The 19171-nt window shown below is 41.4% G+C and overlaps 2 protein-coding genes across 3 annotated transcripts; both read right to left on the reverse strand.

Moving 5' to 3' along the window:
* Positions 1–531: 531 nt before the first annotated feature.
* LOC139661349 (E3 ubiquitin-protein ligase TRIM39-like) lies at positions 532–3771 on the reverse strand. The gene is made up of 2 exons (XM_071539797.1): positions 3690–3771; positions 532–3467 (listed from the first exon to the last, which is right to left on the reverse strand). The coding sequence occupies exon 2, from the start codon at positions 3458–3460 to the stop codon at positions 1817–1819; it is 1644 nt and encodes a 547-aa protein (XP_071395898.1). The 5' UTR covers positions 3461–3467; positions 3690–3771; the 3' UTR covers positions 532–1816.
* A 1615-nt stretch (positions 3772–5386) lies between these two features.
* Positions 5387–7273, reverse strand: LOC139661352 (E3 ubiquitin-protein ligase TRIM39-like). 2 transcript variants are annotated; one of them, XM_071539802.1, is made up of 2 exons: positions 7047–7273; positions 5387–7013 (listed from the first exon to the last, which is right to left on the reverse strand). In XM_071539802.1, exons 1-2 carry the CDS (start codon positions 7271–7273, stop codon positions 5636–5638), a joined length of 1605 nt encoding a protein of 534 aa, XP_071395903.1. In that variant the 3' UTR covers positions 5387–5635. The 2 variants fall into 2 exon arrangements, with proteins under 2 accessions (XP_071395903.1, XP_071395902.1); XM_071539801.1 differs by having other exon boundaries at positions 5387–7273.
* Between the last annotated feature and the right edge of the window lie 11898 nt (positions 7274–19171).

The following is a 19171-nucleotide window of genomic DNA, read 5'->3' on the forward strand; positions in this document are numbered from 1 at the left end:
TTTAAAGAAGACACTGATGACCTAGTATGGAAACCTTTGTCTCTGCATTTTTGCACTAATGCACTTTTTTTTTTTGCATCACCCAGCATGGTTAAATAAATACCATTAAAGGAATTTGCCTCAGACTTTCTGCAGGTCTCCTATACCCTATCTTATCTAATTCAGTTTTAGATATGATTGAAGTGACATAACTTTGGCACAAGAGACATTTAATTAATATCTTTCATTTGAATTACAGTATAAAACTCATTTTCACCCAAAATGTCACATGAGGGGCAGCAGGTTGTCTAGTGGTTAGAGAGAGCATCCTTCCACCAGGATTCTGGTTCAAGCCTCCATGACAGTAAGCATCCGCCCTAGGGATGGAAGATACTGCTATTTTCAATTCAATATGAAACCAAGTACTTTTGGATCAAGTATTGTAGTTGGATTGATTATGATACCAAGTACTTTTCAGGAATAATAGCAAATATGAGCACATAAGAACCAAACAGCATGGTTTAAATGTTTTATTTAAAATATTTCCAACTCAGCACTGTTTAAACATCACTTTTGTACTGTAAACAACATGGAGAATAGCATTGTGTGAGATAAAAGTTCCAACAATTTCAATCAGTTGTTTATGTATGTATGTCTGTGTGTGTGTGTGTGTGTTTGCGTGTGCATGTGAGCGGGATCAACCGAGTATGTGTGTGTGTGTGCGGCTGTGAGCACACAATTAAAAAACGTGTTGTGAGGAAAAAAAAGCATTGTCATTATATTTCACCCCTCAATAAATGTAATGAAAAATACTTGATACTTCATCCTCAATTTCCCAGTTGTCATCACAGTATCAGTCTGCTGTGTTGTTGTCACTCTTCCTGTGCAGCTGTTCATACAGCAACACACACCTGGCCAGACAGAAAGAGACAGGAACTCTGTCTTCACCAAATCTTAATTGTTACAGTGTGTGTAAGAGTGTGTGTGTCCATGAATGCATGTGTTGTTGCTTCTTTGATTTGTTGTACATTCAGAGTGTGATCCTCCTCTCCCAGTGTGTGTGGTTCAGGTTTTACACAAGTTGTGTGAATTGTTGAGCACATCCAGACAGAAAGAACAGAGGAACTGCTCTCTGAACAGCAGACTGCTGACAGAGGACATTTCTGTGAGGATCAGGTTATCATATTCTATAGAGGGCTTTCAGCTGATGGATGCTGCCCTCTGGCGGCCATATTGGAGGTCTACAGCTCAAGGCAACAATGACTGACAACAGCTGATTGTATTTCTAATCTTATGACTTGGCTGTGTTATCGGTGTGGAATAGACATGGTTAATTTGTGTTCTCTAGCTGTTGATTACCTTTACCAAGCTTTTCCCATTTAATTTATTTATTATTTATTAATTTATTGTTTTAAATTTGAGAAACACAGTTCGCAAAATTCTTTCATACTCATAAACTGTTGCTCAGTATATGTACAATGCTCTGATAATAGGAACACTTTTTTGACTTGTCACCTAGACAATGATTTTGGTAACTGCTTTTTTTCCTAATATGACATTACTTTGTGAAGTTTTGACACTCTTGCAGGCAGGTATTGCAGAATTATTACATGAGATGAAACTTTAATGATTCTGCATGAAGAAATTGGTGTGCTGCAGCAGTAAATAGTAATGGTAATAATACATCGAAGAAAAAATAGATAATAGAGAATAAATCATTAACCATATTAACCAGAATCTGGGAAAAAAAATTTAAAGTATATACATTATCATTGAATATGTGAATTTGTTTTCTTAACTGACAGTGAACTCTCTCTGAGAAAATCTAATGATTAGTCTAATCTGTGTGACTGACAGGAGAGATGATCAGAGGGGCGGAGTTTTTACCACCATTATTATTACAAGGACTGAAGAATGGGTAGAGTTTCTCAGTGAAGGTGCAGCCAGTATAGGAGTAGATAAGAGCTGCAGCATCTACGTCATAAAAGGAGACCAGACCCTCCTTATAATCCACAAATACCCCCACCTTCTGAGGCTTCGTTTTCAGAGAGAGGAGGACTGCAGGGTCAGTAAGAGCTTCGTACTCATTTCCATTCCTCAGGCATATAGTCCAGTAGCCATTCTTTGGGCTCAGTGTGATTTCTCCCTTCCTGTTGATCGACCCTCTGGCCACTCCTAAATCCCACTTAGTCTTCCCTTTAACCTGAACCTCATAGTAAAATCTTCCTGAAGAGAAGCTCTGCTTTCCTAAGACACAGGTACAAGAGGAAAATCTCTCTGGGTTGTCTGGGGGATTTCTCTTTACAGCACCATAATTTACTTGTTTCCCATCATCAGACAGGATGAGATAGGGATTTGCTGTATCAGGATCCAGAGTCACATCCACTGCATACTGCTGGATCCTCTTCAGCTCAGCCTCAACAGACAGCTTCTCCATCTCTTTCCTGAGTGTCTCCTCCAGCTGAGCCACAGCTCTCCTCACAGTCCCCTCATATGATGAGCGATGGACATTGACCTCTGTCCAGTTCTTGGTGTGTGGAGGAGTGTTCAGGGATGGGAAGCTTTGGAGGAGGTGGAGGTGGTCTTCAGTGCGTGAGAGCTGCTCCACCTCAGTGGTTCTCTTCATCAGCTCAGAGATTTCCTGTTCCAACTCTTTGATGAAGCCTTTAGCCTGTTTCTCTGTTGTTTTCTGCTTCTCTTCGATCGTCTCAATAAGCTCAGCCTGGCCTCTCTCCACAGACTGCATCAGAGCAGTGAAGACCCGCACACTGTCTGCTATCTCTCTGTCTGCATCTTCCTTGCTGAGCTCTACTGAGTGTTTGATCTCCTGAATCTTCAGTTGTCTCTCCTGGATCTTCTGCTGAATTTCAGCCTCTGTCTTCCCCAGCTCAGCCTTCTTTCCTTCATATTCTTCTTTCAGAGGGACAATTTGATGTGGCTTGTGGTCTAAAACAGTGCAGAGCAGACACACACACATCTGGTCAGTCTTGCAGAACAGCTCCAGCGGTCTGTCATGCTTCTTACACATCCTGCCTTCCAGGTTCTCCACAGGATCGATCAGCGTATGTGTTTTCAGGCCTGTGATTCTCTGATGAGGCTCCAGGTGAGTCTCACAGTAGGAGGCCAGACACACCAGGCAGGACTTCAGGGCCTTTAGTTTGGTCCCAGTGCAGACGTCACAGGGAACTTCTCCTGGTTTGGCACATCGTTGGTCTGGGCAGCTGCTGGCTTTCATCTGAGCTGACTTTCTGAACTGAGCAGCCATCTCAGATATGAAAGTATTGACATGCAGCTTATGTCTTCTGTAGAAAATCTTTTTACACATGGGACACTGGCACGGGGCATTAATATCCCAGTGCTGTGTGATACAGTTCTTGCAGAAGTTGTGTCCACATGGTATGGTGACTGGATCAGTGAACACATCCAGACAGATGGAGCACAGAAACTGCTCTTCAGATAGGAGACTGCTGGCAGCAGACATATAGACACTGAGACCAAAATGTGAAAGTGTGAAATGGCAGCATTGTAATTACATGATTCTTGAATATTTGTATAAAAAATATCAAAGTGAGATATTAGAAAAAGTCATTTCTTCATTTGACAAGTATCAGTGTAAAATGAAAACAGGGAAACATCCCATCTGGATACAGCTCAATTATGTGTCACTGCTCTCTGTTTAAACTCTCTGTAAATATATCTGCTGTACTCACCTGTGTACGTCTAAGCTGTTGAAAGGCCCGATGAACTTAGGTTAATTTTTCTTTCCAGATAAAGTTAGAGACTTTTCTTGACTGCAGCAGTGTTGTCGCTCTGAGTTACTTTCAGTTTGACTTCAGGAATGTGACGCTGAAACAATCCTGTCTTTCCAGTGTTGCTCCGCCTCTTACTGCAGGTGAACTGCTAATGTTTTGTTTCCTCAGTCAGTTTTGGACATGATTATCGTAACATATTTTGCCACAAGATAAACTTAATTAATATTTTTTTCTTTTAATGACAGTATAATAGTCATTTTCACCCAAATTGTCATCCAGTTTCACTCAAAATGTCACATGTGGGGCAGCAGGTTGTCTAGTGTTTAGAGAGAGCATCCTTCCACTAGAGGATTCTGATTCAAGCCTCCATGACAGCAAGCATCCGGCCTGGGGATGGAAGATACTGCTATTTTCAATTCAATGCAAGTACTTTTGGATCCAGTATTGTAGTTGGATCCAGTGGTATCAATTATGATACCAAGTACTTTTCATGAATAATGGAAAATATGACCACATAAGATCCAAAGAGAGTTTTAATGTTATATTTAAAACATTTCCAACTCAACAGTGTTTAAACATCACTTTTGCACTGTAAAAATAGTGCAGAACAGCATTGTGTGAGATAAAACAATTTCAATCAGTTGTATGTGTGTGTGTGTGTGTGTGTGAGAGAGAGAGACAGAGAGAGTGAGAGACCGAGTGTGTGTGCGCCTGTGAGCACACAATTCAAAAACGTGTTGTGAGGAAAAAAAAGCATATTGTTATTATATTTCACCCCTCAATAAATGTAATGAAAAATACTCGATACTTCATCCTCAATTTCCCAGTTGTCTTCACAGTATCAGTCTGCTGTTTTGTTGTCACTCTTCCTGTGCAGCTGTTCATACAGCAACACACACCTGGGCAAACAGAAAGAGACAGCAACTCTATCTTCATTAAATCTTAATCATTACAGTGTGTGTAAGAGTGTGTGTGTCCATGAATGCGTGTGTTGTTGCTTCTTTGATTTGTTGTACATTCAGAGTGTGATCCTCCTCTCCCAGTGTGTGTGATTCAGGTTATACTCAAGTTGTGTGAATTGTTGAGCACATCCAGACAGAAAGAACAGAGGAACTGCTCTCTGAACAGCAGACTGCTGACAGAGGACATTTCTGTGAGGATCAGGTTATCATATTCTATAGAGGGCTTTCAGCTGATGGATGCTGCCCTCTGGCGGCCATATTGGAGGTCCACAGCTCATGGCAACAATGACTGAGAACAGCTGATTGCATTTCTAATCTTAGGACTTGACCGTCTCATCAGTGTGGAATAGACATGGTTAATTTTTGTTCTGTGAGTGTTGATTACCTATAGAACAGAAAACAATATTCCATCTTCGATATCAATAAAATGTTAAATAATTTAAGTCATATAACCCCACAAGCTTTTCCCATTGGCTTTTATTTATTCAAATAAATTATTTTAATGTGAGAAACAGAGATTGCAGAATTCTCACTTACTCATAAACAGCTCTTTAGTAATTCTTCCAAATACAATGCTCAGTATATGTACAATGCTCTGATAACAATAACACCTTTTCAATTTGTCACCTAGACAATGATTTTGGTAAATGCTTCTTCTTCCTGATATGATATTACTTTGTGCAGTTTTGACAGCCTTGCAGACAAGTATTGCAGAATTATTAGATTAGATGAAACTTTAATGATTCAGCATGAAGACATTGATGTGTTGCAGCAGTAAGTAGTAATGGGATACATAAAAGAAAAATGGGATATAATAGAGAATAAATCATTAACCATATTAACAAGAATCTGGCAATAACAGTAAAGTATATACATTATCATTGAATGTGTTTGTTATCATAAATGACAGTGAATCCTCTCTGAGAAAATTGAATGATTAGTCTAATCTGTGTGATTGACAGGAGAGATGATCAGAGGGGCAGAGTTTTTACCACCATGATTATTATCTGGACTGAAGAATGGGTAGAGTTTCTCAGTGAAGGTGCAGCCAGTATCGGAGTAGATAAGAGCTGCAGCATCTACGTCATAAAAGGAGACCAGACCCTCCTCATAATCCACAAACACCCCCACCTTCTGAGGCTTCGTTTTCAGAGAGAGGACACCAGGGCCAGCAAGAGCTTTGTACTCATTTCCATTCCTCAAACATATAGTCCAGATGCCATACTCGGGACTGGCTATAATTTTTCCCTTCCTTTTGATCGACCCTCTGGCCACTCCTAAATCCCAGTCAGTCTTCCCTTTAACCTGAACCTCATAGTAAAACCTTCCTGAGGAGAAGCTCTGCTTTCCTAAGACACAGGTACAAGAAGAAAATCTCTCTGGGTTGTCTGGGGGATTTTTCTTTACATTATCATAATTTACTTGTTTCCCATCATCAGACAGGATGAGAGAGGGAAGTGCTGTATCAGGATCCAGAGTCACATCCACTGCATACTGCTGGACCCTCTTCAGCTCAGCCTCAAGCAGCTTCTCCATCTCTTTACTGAGTGTCTCCTCCAGCTGAGCCACAGCTCTCCTCACAGTCCCCTCATATGATGAGCGATGGACACTGACCTCTGTCCAGTCCTTGGTGTGTGGAGGAGTGTTCAGGGATGGGAAGCTTTGGAGGAGGTGGAGGTGGTCTTCAGTGCGTGAGAGCTGCTCCACCTCAGTGGTTCTCTTCATCAGCTCAGAGATTTCATGTTCCAACTCTGTGATGAAGCCTTCAGCCTGTTTCTCTGTTGTTTTCTGCTTCTCTTCGATCGTCTCAATGAGCTCAGCCTGGCCTCTCTCCACAGACTGCATCAGAGCAGTGAAGACCCGCACACTGTCTGCTATCTCTCTGTCTGCATCTTCCTTGCTGAGCTCTACTGAGTGTTTGATCTCCTGACTCTTCCGTTGTCTCTCCTGGATCATCTGCTGAATTTCAGCCTCTGTCTTCCCCAGTTCAGCCTTCTTTCCTTTACATTCTTCTTTCAGAGGAACAATATCATGTGACTTGTGGTCTAAAACAGTGCAGAGCAGACACACACACATCTGGTCAGTCTTGCAGAACAGCTCCAGCGGTCTGTCATGCTTCTTACACATCCTGCCTTCCAGGTTCTCCACAGGATCGATCAGCTTGTGTTTTTTCAGGCCTGTGATTCTCTGATGAGGCTCCAGGTGAGTCTCACAGTAGGAGGCCAGACACACCAGGCAGGACTTCAGGGCCTTCAGTTTGGTCCCAGTGCAGACGTCACAGGGAACTTCTCCTGGTTTGGCACATCGTTGGTCTGGGCAGCTGCTGGCTTTCATCTGAGCTGACTTTCTGAACTGAGCAGCCATCTCAGATATGAAAGTATTGACATGCAGCTCAGGTCTTCTGTCAAAAAGCTTATTACACATGGGACACTGGCACTGGACACTAATATCCCAGTGCTGTGTGATACAGTTCTTGCAGAAGTTGTGTCCACATGGTGTGGAGACTGGATCAGTGAACACATCCAGACAGATGGAGCACAGAAACTGCTCTTCAGATAGGAGACTGCTGGCAGCAGACATAACTAGACACTGAGACCAAAAGTGAAAGTGTGAAATGGCAGCATTGTAATTACATAATCCTTGAATATTTGTGTAAAAGATTATCAAAGTTAGATTATTGGAATATTAGAAAAAGTCATTTTGAGATATATAGTTCAATTGCAGTTCATTGAAAACTTCATTTGACAAGGATCAGTGTAAAATGAAAACAGGGAAACATCCTATCTGGATACAGCTCAATTATGTGTCACTGCTCTCTGTTTAAACAGTAAGTATTATCTGCTGTACTCACCTTTGTCACTCTAAGACTGTGCTGTATTTTTGAGAAAGGCCTGATGAACCTAGTTTTATTTTGCTTGCGAGTGCAAGAGACACACTTTTCTCGACTGCAGCAGAATGTGACGTTGAAACACTCCTGTCTCTCCAGTGTTGCTCCGCCTCTTACTGCAGGTAAACTGGTAATGCTTTGTTACCTAATTGAGTAACATTCTTTTACCAGTAACATTCTTCTGCCACAAAATACATTTTCTTTTAACCACAGTATAAAACTCATTTTCACCCAAACTGTCACCCAGCTTCACCCTAAATGTCACATTTGAGGCAGCAAGGTGGTCCAGTGGTTAGAGAGAGCATCCTTCCACCAGAAGACTCGGGTTCAAGCCTCCATGAGAGAAAGCATCTGCCCTGCTGAAGGGTCCCTCTTAAGAAAGACATTTCTGTGAGGATCAGGTTACCATTGAGGGCTTTCAGCTGATAGATGCTGCCCTCAGGTGGCCATATTGGAGGTCCACAGCTCATGACAGGAATGGTTACAAACAGCTGATTACATTTCTAACCTTGTGACTTGACTGTTTCATAAGTATGGAAAAGACATGGTAAATTTCTGTTCTCTATATGTTGATTACCTTTAGAGTAAAAACATTTTTCAAGGTTTGATATCAGTCAAACCTGAAATTGTTTAATGCAGCAAATTAAGTCATTCAACCACACAAGCGTTTCCTTTTCCATTTATTTATTTCAATAAATTTGTTGAATGTGAGAACCACAGACTTCAGAATTCTTTCTTATTCATAAAGTGCTCTTTACTAATTGTGTCAAAATCCAATGCTTAGGATATGTATAGTGATCTGACTATAATAACACATTTTCAATTTGAGACCTAGACATGTTACAATGAAATTGTGACATTGTAACTCCTGCAAAAGAGATTTGATTAAATTAGTTTTGATTAGATTAGATTAAGTGTTAATGTTCCATGTTTTTGCTGCAACAAGTAATAATACCACACTGTACATTGCATTGCACTGCAGCATTGACCATATTAACCAGAATCTGGAGTCTAAACTTAATTTTTTGTACTTTTACAAACATTATTTTTTATGTTAAGAGTTTCATTTTGCTGAGAAGAAGAAAGGTAAAGACAGACAATAAACATTAGTACTTACTGGGCTATTTTCATAGTCAGGGAGTCTAATTCTCCTCTCAGTGAAGAGCTCCATTAAAGTGAAAACTAACTAAGACAACATTTTGAGCTCACCACATTGGTTTCAGTAGACACCTGTGCAATATGGCCAAGTCAAACTGTTTATCGCAACCCACAGAAGAAGGTTGATGGGAGTTTTTCCCTGCCACACGCTGGCGATTGCGTGTTTTTCATCTAGGTGACCTTTGTCACTGTGTTAGTGTGCATTTGTGTGTATGTGTGTGTGTGTGTGTGTGTGTACGTATGTGTGTACGTGTGTACGTGTGTATGCAATATTAGATGGCTATGCTGTCACTCTGCCTGCAAACTATACACTAGCTTTGTTAAATCTTAATCATCTGAGTGTGTGTAAGTGTGTGGATCCCCGTCAATTAATGTGTTTTTCTTCTTAATCATGAACTGAGAGTGTGATCATTCACTCAGTAGAATTCCAAATATCTGAGAAAATAAGAGAGCGATGGAAACGGAGATGAAGGAGTGGAAGAGGGGATGTCAGAGGGACGGTATTTGTTTTCTCGGCTCACTGAAGCATCTGCTCCATGTTCCTCCCAGACGTGGCTAATTAGCAACAGGGGAGGCAGTGTGTACATAGCCAGGATTGATCTGTTTCTGCCCATCTACTGTACTCTTATTGTGTCATGTCTTTTACTGCATTTATAGATCCTGACTGAGAGCCACCGTTCCTCTGCCCCTATTCCCCTCTATAGCAGATTCTTCTTAATTAATGCTTAATTTATTAGATATTTAACATATACCGAACACACACATACACATGTTTGCAGGCCCAGTAGCTTTCTGGCTCATTGATTAGTGATGATGGTGCTGGGATATCATGTCATCATTTGACTCTGTCCTTCAGACCCTCTGGGCCAATCAGATCCAGCCAGAGGACTCATCTAATAAGACTCTCTGGACCAATCAGATCCAGCCAGAAGACTCTTCTCATACCGCTCAGCCAGGATATAAACACTCTGTGTGTGTCTTGTCCCTGACTGGGACAGACTGGAGGGTCTTTAAAGCGTTCAGCAGCTTCTCTGGTGTGTCAGAGTGGTGGGAGCTTCCTGGTTCCTGTCCATCATCACAGAATAAGTTATAAACTAGAAGAAACACACAGAAACCCATCGACTGGCTTCAAGTCAACAAGTCACGTCTCGCTTCACTACGACGGGCATTCTTGATATTCCCTAAATGCCCTCTGTGGTCCATAGAGGCTTCTGGAACAGCTAATGAAGGCCTGTTCTCAGAGCTGGGTCACAGTATTCATAACTAGAGCCAGAAATAGCCCACATACCATTAGTATGCTAATACAGTCAGCAGGGGGCCTACAGTCAGCAGGGGGCCCCCTTACCTACAACATTTAATTGTGTAACACATCTCATGTATACGTGTTTAATGTGAAATTATGGCGATCACTCATAGTGAGGCTGGAGTGGAAGCTCCCAAACTTCTTCATGTCAAGGATTCACAAATAGATCCTCATTAGAATTCATTAGATTTTATCCCAGGGAACCCCATCTGAGAAGATTTTTTTGTAGTTAGTTATGATTTAATATTGCAACTGTTTACAATGTAGGTGGGGAAGGGGCAGAGAGACCCATGATCAAAATAGTTTTCCGTATATGTATAAGGAAGACTGGAAGAAGAAGAGTCTAAGTTAAGAGTTAAGAGTGAAGAAGAGTTTAAGTTCTGGATTATTTAACTTACAAGGAGAACTTCCTCTGCTTGTAAGTTAAATAATCGTGAACTCTTCTTCATATGCTGGGGACCCCCTGCAACCCCCTCAAGGACCTTTGGAGGTCCCCGGATCCCATTTTGGAAACCACTGGTTCAGAGCATTAATGACGGTTCATTTCAAGCAGAAATTCAAGGAGAAAAGAGGCTTAGACAAACACAGTTACCTGTTATAATAGAGTTACAATGTCAGTATGTCTAACAAACAGGCTGATTGTACCAAAACACCACTGGTTTGCAGTGCGGGAAATAACGATGAGGGTGTTGCCATAGTGACATTTTGATTGTCCAGTTGAATTTAGAGTAGGAAGTGTTCCCTAATCACACATACTCACGCACACACACACTCACTTATAATTTACTTTTTGTTTGTTTTTGTGTGTTTATTGTCTTGTTTTTTCATCACAGAGCTATTCGATCTTTTTTGGGAGTCCATAAATTTACTTCAGTTTTGGCCATTAGTGGAGATATGGGATGGGAATCTCCAAACATCAGACATATAGGTCAAATGCTTCGGCTTTGGAATACACTTGTGAAGATGTCTGACCAGAGACTCACTAAAAAGATATTTAACTGGGACATTTCGCATGGTCATCCCTGGGCCAATGAGTTGAAATCCTTATTTTATTTGAACGATTTGTCATTTATTTTCCAGAACAGGTTACTTTGCGATATCCAGGAGATTAGGAGTAAAATGTTTCTCATGTACAAAGAAAAATGGTCTGTTGATATATGGTATAAACAAAAACTACGAACTTACTGTCTCATAAAGAGTAACTACAGTGTAGAACCTTATGTGAAGTATAATTTAAACAGAAGACAAAGAGCCTTATGTGCACAGTTACGTTCAGGAACATTACCATTAGCCCTAGAGACTGGCAGGTTTAATGCCACTGCAGAGGAGGACAGACTTTGTTTGTTATGTGAGTTAGGTGAAATTGAGAACGAGGTTCATTTTTTGTTTTACTGTCCTGTCTACGAGGACATAAGGGATGTACTTTTTAGTAAAATGTCCTCTATCTATGTTGATTTCTTTGAGTTGGATGATTATGAAAAACTTGAGTTGTGTTTCAAGAAGGGAACCTATTGTGTAGCAGATTTTATTTGTCAAGCTTGGGAGAGAAGGCAGAATATTTTGTTTAAGACCGAGCTGTATAATAAGCTGTATAATAAGCGGTAATCTTGTTATAAGAAATGTTTTGAAATGTATGGCCGCTGCAACGGTAACTTTGGTGTCTTGTAAACCCATGAGGGTTGGGCACTTTGTGTGCATGACACGAAAATAAAAGAAAATCAAAATTACATGTCTACAGTTAACCAGACTAACCATCATAATTAACATTTGTTTGAAAGAAGTTCATTCAGTTAGCTTGTTAAGCTGCAGGACATCCATGTTTGTTGATCATCTGTTTTTTATGTTTGTTTTGCGATAAAATAGGATGTGAATGCGACGCTGTTTAGCAGCTGACCTGGAAGTCCTAGATGTTGGACCTTCCCATCAGGACTTGAACGCACCATCAGACATCCGGGACAAGAGGAATGAGGGATTGACCTTTTGAACGACTGCCTGTCTCTCTCAGTCTCTCTCTCTCTCCTCTCAGACATTCATACCTCCTCCTGCACGCTTTCCACCTCCAGTTCACTCCCCTCTCTTTCCCTCTCTACCTCCCCTCCTCTCTCTCTCCCTTCCTCTCTGACATGCAGCATAACCCCAACCCTGCTTCCACCTCTGTTCCAGTCTCACTCCTCTGTCTTTCTCCATCTCTTTCTGTCTTTTTTCCTTTCTTTGCCTTTCTCTAACGTCTTCATCCCTTGTCTTTCTCTCTCTCTCATGACGTCTAAACTCTATTTCCATGGTGTTTCTGCTGTCTAAGCAGCAGACAGGCATTAATGGGGACATCAGCAGGATGTGAGAGGTGTTTTGTTTTTAAACCCCTGAAGAGAAACGAGCTGAGACGGAATGGAGGCTCTGAGTTCCTCCTCCACCTCCTCCCTCTCTCTGCTTTCATGTTCACTCATTACTCATTATAATGCTACTCAGGCTACATCACTCCATCTCTTTATCTTCCATCTCTCTCTCTCTCTCTCTCTCTCTCTCTCTCTCTCTCTCTCTCTTTCTCTCTCTCTCTCTCTCTCTCTCTCTCTCTCTCTCTCACTAACTTCTTCACTCTCTTTCTCAATGGTCATGCATTACTCAGCAAAATGCTACCCAGAATACATCTCTCTCTGGCTCTTCATCCCTGATCCTTTTTTTCTCTCACTCAGCCCTCTCACAAGTCTCATATGTCTGGTTTGGAAGCTATAATAACTTACAATACTTCCCCTCTTAGCACTCACATTCAGTACAACTTCTGGTCTCCCACTCTCTATGAAAGAATCCATTCATCTTCAGGAAACAGACCAACCTAGAGCCCAAATGGACTCCTCTGTGCTAACTGGCCTACAGCATTATACTGAGTTCAGTGGAGGCTTGTTAAAGCGAACATCTTCCTGTACTGTGGCCATTTGTTCAGAGCTAAGAGTTCATTTATCTCAACGGATGCTGATCTGTCAATAATACAGTAGGAGCCAGGGGTAGCAGGGAGCCAAATGGACAGTTATGAATATACACTATTTTTGTACACTGTGTGTGTGTGTGTGTGTATGGATGTGCAAGTTAATCAGTCTCATTGTCAATAGAAAAAGCTCCCTGCAGCACAGACTGCCTCTCCCTGTTATGGATTTGGAAGATTGAACACAGAAAAGCAACATGTTTCTCTGTAAAGTTCCTCAATGAAATCAGAGGTTAGTGAAGATGGAACGCTTTAATATGAAGACAACGCTCTTTCCAACTCTGAACGAACTGCTCCTAACCTCTCAGAGGAGAGATAGCGAGAGGATGGTGGAAAAAGAAGTGCGTGTGTGTTTGTGTGTTGTGTGTGCTTGTTCATTGTTGTGTGATAAATTTGTAAGTCTCTGTGCACTTAATCCTATGGTATCTGGGGAGGAGGAAAAACATATAGATGAATAAAAAGATTAAAAAGTGCATTTCAGGCCATGGTAACAGAGGAGATTTTTTAATCAGGAACTATCCAGCGGATTTAACAGAGCCATTTATCATGGATTTAAAGCCTTTAGTTTGGTCTTCGATCCTTTTATTCCGCTCCCTTTCTGCTTCTGGAGAAGAGTCAGCTCAGGCTTTGTGAAACTTCAGCAACCCATTCACAATGTACCAGTAGTACAAAACGTAGTGGTAGTAGTGGTAGCGGTAGTAGTTGTAGTAATAGTAATTGTAGTAATGGTAGTTCTAATAGTAGTAGCAATAGTAGTAGTAGTAGCCGTAATAGTAGTAGTAATAGTTGTGGCAGTAGTAGCTGTAGTAGTAATAGTACTAAAAGTTGTAGTAGTAGTAGTGCTAATAGTAGCCGTAATAGTAGTAGCAATAGTGGTTGTAGTCCCTTCTCAAAACATTTTGGTTTGCGTGTGTGTGTGTGTGTGTGTATGTGTGTGTGTGTGTATTCATGTCATCTCTCACTGTGCTGCACTATAAAAAAAAAAGAAAAAAAAAAGAAATAGTCTTGTTCTCTGCACCCCATGGCTCAACCTAGCACTACAAATTAAAGACATTTTTCTCAATATAACAAAATATACTTTCTATTAAAAAAAGATAGGATGTATTACTTTCCTCTAGGGCCAGTATCATTTACACAAAATGTAAATCCCCTGTTTAATCTTTATTTCTCAGATTTAGGTTTGTTCAGTCCTCTATTGATAATTAGTTGACTGTGATTCAGATGAATGAACACCTGTGCATCTGCCTCCCTGGTCCCTTAACTAATTCCTGACACCACACTGCACCACCCACCTGGTTCCCCCTGGCCCTTTAATAAAGCACTACCTAAATGAGTTTGGTGGATTAGCAGCAGGACCTGGTGGGTTTGGTTTGTCTCTGTAGTGCAGAAGCAGCCCCAGCTCTGATCTTCCATTCTGTCTCTGCTTCACAGCCGGATGGTTAGCAAAGCAAAACAGAGCAAAATAAAATATACTTATAACATTACTGAATCGACCTGCACTCACACCACAACAATCTTTTCCAGGTATCCCTCTTTTTCTAGCCCGGTTGTTATACATTTAGCCATTATTTATATTATTTGTGCACAGCCAATTCTCTAATGGACTTCCATGATGGAGCCAGCGGTGGCTGCTGGGAGATTTTTGATGTAACTGCAAAGCCTCTATTGACAGAGAAAGATAGACACCATGAGAAAGTAGTACATGTCCTGTCCCTGCATTTGTGTCTGGCTGTTTGTCCACCATTCTACTGTGTGTGTGTGTGTGTGTGTGTGTGTGTGTGTGTGTATGTGTGACTGAGCCGTGCACAGAATCATGAATTTCACTGCATCATAAACTTCATATTATTCCATTTCAACAGGCCATTCCCTGTGAATCATCGATACAGCCATGAGGTTCATTTTGTTCTCCTCCTGTTGTATTAATGCATTGTGAGAGATCGACAGAGAGGAGTGTGTGTGTGTGTGTGTCCCTGGTTTTCATTATATCAGTGCTTTCCCTGTGAATCACACAGTGGTGCCCTGCGATGTGTCCTTGAGCTTTTTATTTATCTACTTATTTCTGCTGTAGCCTCCATGGTGTGTTGTGATTGTTCCTCATGTGTTTCATAAAGAATCTGAGTTGTAACCTTGGAGACGATGTTGTCGACGGTGGAGGAGCTTCCAGGACTGAACTCTGCAGATTTTGGAGATGGAGGAGGTTCAGCAAGGCACACAGACAGGATGAGATGAGCTGAGGCTTTTTCACACTGAGTTAAATGACAAAAAGGGCACCTTCAGCCTACACACACACACACACACACACACATACACACACACACGCACACACACACACACACACATGCAGGCAGGGTGTTGGTTTTGTCAGAGAGCTGTAAAGTGTTTCAGCTCTGTGACTGCCCTGGAGCAGCCCTTCACACTACATCACACATCACAAGACATCGCATGGCATGACATCAACTCAGAGAGAGAGAGAACACACACACACACACACACACTCACTCAAATGCAGCATGTACTTCCACAAACAACTTTGTACCCAGTTGCACTGGTTTGTCTCTTTCCACAGCAAAGTCCGTTCTGTGTTTCTGATGATGATTCACCACACACACACACACACACACACACACACACATATCTGTGTATCTTAACAATTGGCTTTTAGGCATTATGTCATTGTAGAGAGAGAGAGAGAGAGAGAGAGAGAGAGAGAGAGAGAGAGTGTGTGTGTGTGGTAGATAGGAAGGCCATTAGGAGGCTGGAGATTCTCCTCTCCACCGAACCAGACATTTTTAGCCAGGAGTGTTTCACGGTGGCCCTGTTGTGATTCCAGCCACTGTGGCAGGGAGACATAAATAACTGCAACACACAGTGAGGACATAACAAGAAGAAGAGGAAGAGGAGGAAGACGAGGAGAAGGAGGAGGAGGAGAGGAAATACCACTCGGAGGGAGGAATGCAAAGAATCACAGCTGCGACTGAAGCGCAAAGAGCCGCAAATGAGCTGCTGTTTAGAAAGCAGAGAAAGGCTAAGCAGCAAGAATTACTGGACTGATCCACAAATAAGATGCTATCACACTCCAAGTGGGGCAGTTTATTGTAACTCTGTGTGTGTGTATGTGTGTGTGGCTGTGTGTGTGTGTGTGTCCCTCCATTGTGTCTCCCCCAGTTGCTGTAACCGATTCTCAGCTTCTGCTTTCTTACACAGAAGCGTCTCCCTCTGACTGCAGCGGTTGTTTGTGTGAGGAAGCTGACACCCACAACCTTTCTTCAAAACAATCAGCCAAACTCAATTTTCTCTCCTCCTTCCCAAATTCCCACTCCCTCTCCTTCCCCATTCATCCTTCACTGTTGCCGTGGTCACAGCTGTCACGGTAAATTAGCATCCTGTTGTGTGGATACGCGTCACCGTCTCTGCCATGATCCTATGGGAGAAGTTGAGGCCCAGGTCTGAAGACACCAACAATACCTGTCTGTTCCTCTCTCTCTCTCTCTCTGTCTGTCTGTGTGTGTGTGTGTGTGTGTGTGTGTGTGTGTGTTACATCTCATTCTTCCTCTTTTCCACCGTGAAACCAATCTTTTCAGTGTAGCTTGATCTTAATGATGTTTCCCAAGGACGCTGTGTCTCTCTTTACACTCCAGCCTCAGAGTGCTGTCTGTGGTTTTGAATCGTCTTCCACACACACACACACACACACACACACACACACACACACACACACACACACACACGGCAGACACTCAGTGGTACTTAGAGTCCAGTTACAGCAGCATTCTTTGCAGCCTTCCTGCTCTGTAATCACAACAGTTTATTCATAAGATTGTTTTTTTTTTTTTTTAGTACAACAAACATTCTGGAGCCTTTTTGTCAGCACTTCACTTTGCAAGAAGACAGTTGCTGGAAACTAAGAACCTGCCAAAATAAGTTGTACTTGGTATTAAAAAATGTAACTTGCAAACAACACAAATGCACAAATGTGTACTCCAATCTGTAAAGTTGAAAAGTAAAATCTGTGTGTGTGTGTGTACAATACAATTTGCAAAGTTGTTATGCATATTCCAGTTTAAACATGTATTTGCAAATATGCAAAGTACATTTTGGAAACAAAACCATTTGATGTTACAAGCTATAATCATTATAAACGTTTACAGCCATTTTGGCAGCGTCCTCCTGCAGAAAAACACACCACAAGCAGTTGTACTTGTATTTTAAGATGAGTAACATTATAATTTACATTACAATACATTACAACCTTATAACACAAAAGTGCAAATATGTACTCCAGTCCATAAAGTTCAAGAGAAAAATGTGTTGATGCTGTGAGGTTGTGACAAAATCTGCAAACTTGCGATAGATTCTGTAGTTGTGAATTTTTTGCAAATGTACAAAAACACATTTTGCAATGTGAAGATATTTGTGAACAAATGCATTTAAAATTGTGAACTATAATCTCTATTTACTTCTGTGAATCACTGAAAACACTTGCAGCCATTCGGGTAGCATCCTGCCGCAGCGGAAGCTTGAAAGTTTGGTGTTTGCAGTTCAAGCACAAGAGACTTTTGTTCCCTGAGTGACGGCTAGTTTCTTCTTCCCATAACCTCTGCCTGGATGCCATCACATTCACTGCAGAATTCACATATCGGCGTCTCTAAGGGAGACGTGGGAGTCTCCAAATGCTCAGATATCCGTCACAAATTCATGAACAATCGATTTCCCAGATCTGTCCCCATGCAACGAGACGATCAGCAACTCCCCATCTCCTCAAACATCCTCGTTACTGCAATTTGAAAAAAATTTAATTTATTGTCACATCTGGTGAATCTCTCCAATGCCTTGAAAATGAAGCAAATTTCTCAGCTATAATTAAATTTTCTTTGTTGCTGTTGTGTTTTTATTTGCTCAATTATCACAGCAGTATTTATCCATTGCAGTCCATTGATTATATTTTAATGTGTGTTTCTCAGTCTCATTTGATGTTGTATTGCTTATGACCATACTCACCAGTTTGCTCATGCGTGTGTTGCTCCATGTGTTTACGTTGTTTATAATGTCATTGTTTATTATCATGTTTATAATTATAATTATACTGTATGTGGTATTACTGTATTTATGATCACATCAGTAGCTCTCAGTGTGTTGTGTGTGTGTTCCTCATGAGTCGAATATTACTGTAGGTCCATTACAGTCTATGATGCTATCAGTAGCTCTCAGTTTATTTGTGGATGTTTATCTGTTTATAATGTGTGTGTATTACCAGTGTCAGATCATATCACTAGCTATGAGTGTGTTTGTGTTCATCTGTTTATAATATTCAGGCTGTTATTGCTCTATGATCACATCAGTAGCTCTCAGTGTGTGTGTGTGTATGTGTGTGTGTGTGTGTGTGTGTGGGTGTTCATCATGAGTCTATATTATCACTGCAGGTCCATTACAGTCTAGGCTGGCATCAGTAGTGGGCTCATGGAAGCTGCTGGGCCACACTGACAGCAGAACAAGACACTGATTGGAGCGACACTAATCAACACTTGACAGTTTTCTAGGTCTCATTACTGCTAATGAGCCGATCCACTGAACCCAGCGAGGGGCCGCTGGTTCAGCCAATTACAGCCCTGTTTGTTCAAATAAACACAACTATGGTGGGATGATGTGGCAGCAGAGAAGACAGAGGCTGTGGGCATTATTAAATATGAATGGGTTTAGATATGGGCTCTATAGAAAAAAGGAATTAACTGTGTATTTATGAGGTATTAATTGCTACACAGATTAACACAGGTTAATATTTGATGCAGATTAGTCTCAGTTGTGTGTGTTGAGTCTGAATGGCAGATATTTAACATTCATAATGAATGTGCTTCTCAGCCATGCTGTTTGAAGCCGTTACACTTGGTGCCGTTTGACTTGGTTCATTGAAAAATTTAATATGCGGCTTGTTTTGCTGTGAATGTGCTCACATCTGTGCTTCACATCCACACAGTTACAACACGTCTGGAGCTGCCCAGTTTAACCAGTCTTCTGGTCTACTGCTCTACAGAGCAGCTTACTGGAGCAGTCGGGGGTTCAGTGCCTTGCTCAAGGGCATCTCAAAGGTAGTTGTTTACTTTTCCCCAGCCACATATTCTCAGCCGGTTCAGGGATTCAAACTGGAGGGAAAGTGGG

The sequence above is a fragment of the Centroberyx affinis genome, unplaced genomic scaffold (genome assembly GCF_046629955.1).
Source record: "Centroberyx affinis isolate AG114_WGS23_722 - 3 ecotype Tasmania unplaced genomic scaffold, CSIRO-AGI_Caff_v1 ptg003521l_1, whole genome shotgun sequence".
NCBI lineage: Eukaryota > Metazoa > Chordata > Actinopteri > Beryciformes > Berycidae > Centroberyx > Centroberyx affinis.

Bases quoted from the DNA above. Each gene is read 5' to 3' on its own strand.
- LOC139661349 (XM_071539797.1), bottom strand. From the start codon at position 3,460: ATGTCTGCTGCCAGCAGTCTCCTATCTGAAGAGCAGTTTCTGTGCTCC.
- LOC139661352 (XM_071539801.1), bottom strand. From the start codon at position 7,273: ATGTCTGCTGCCAGCAGTCTCCTATCTGAAGAGCAGTTTCTGTGCTCC.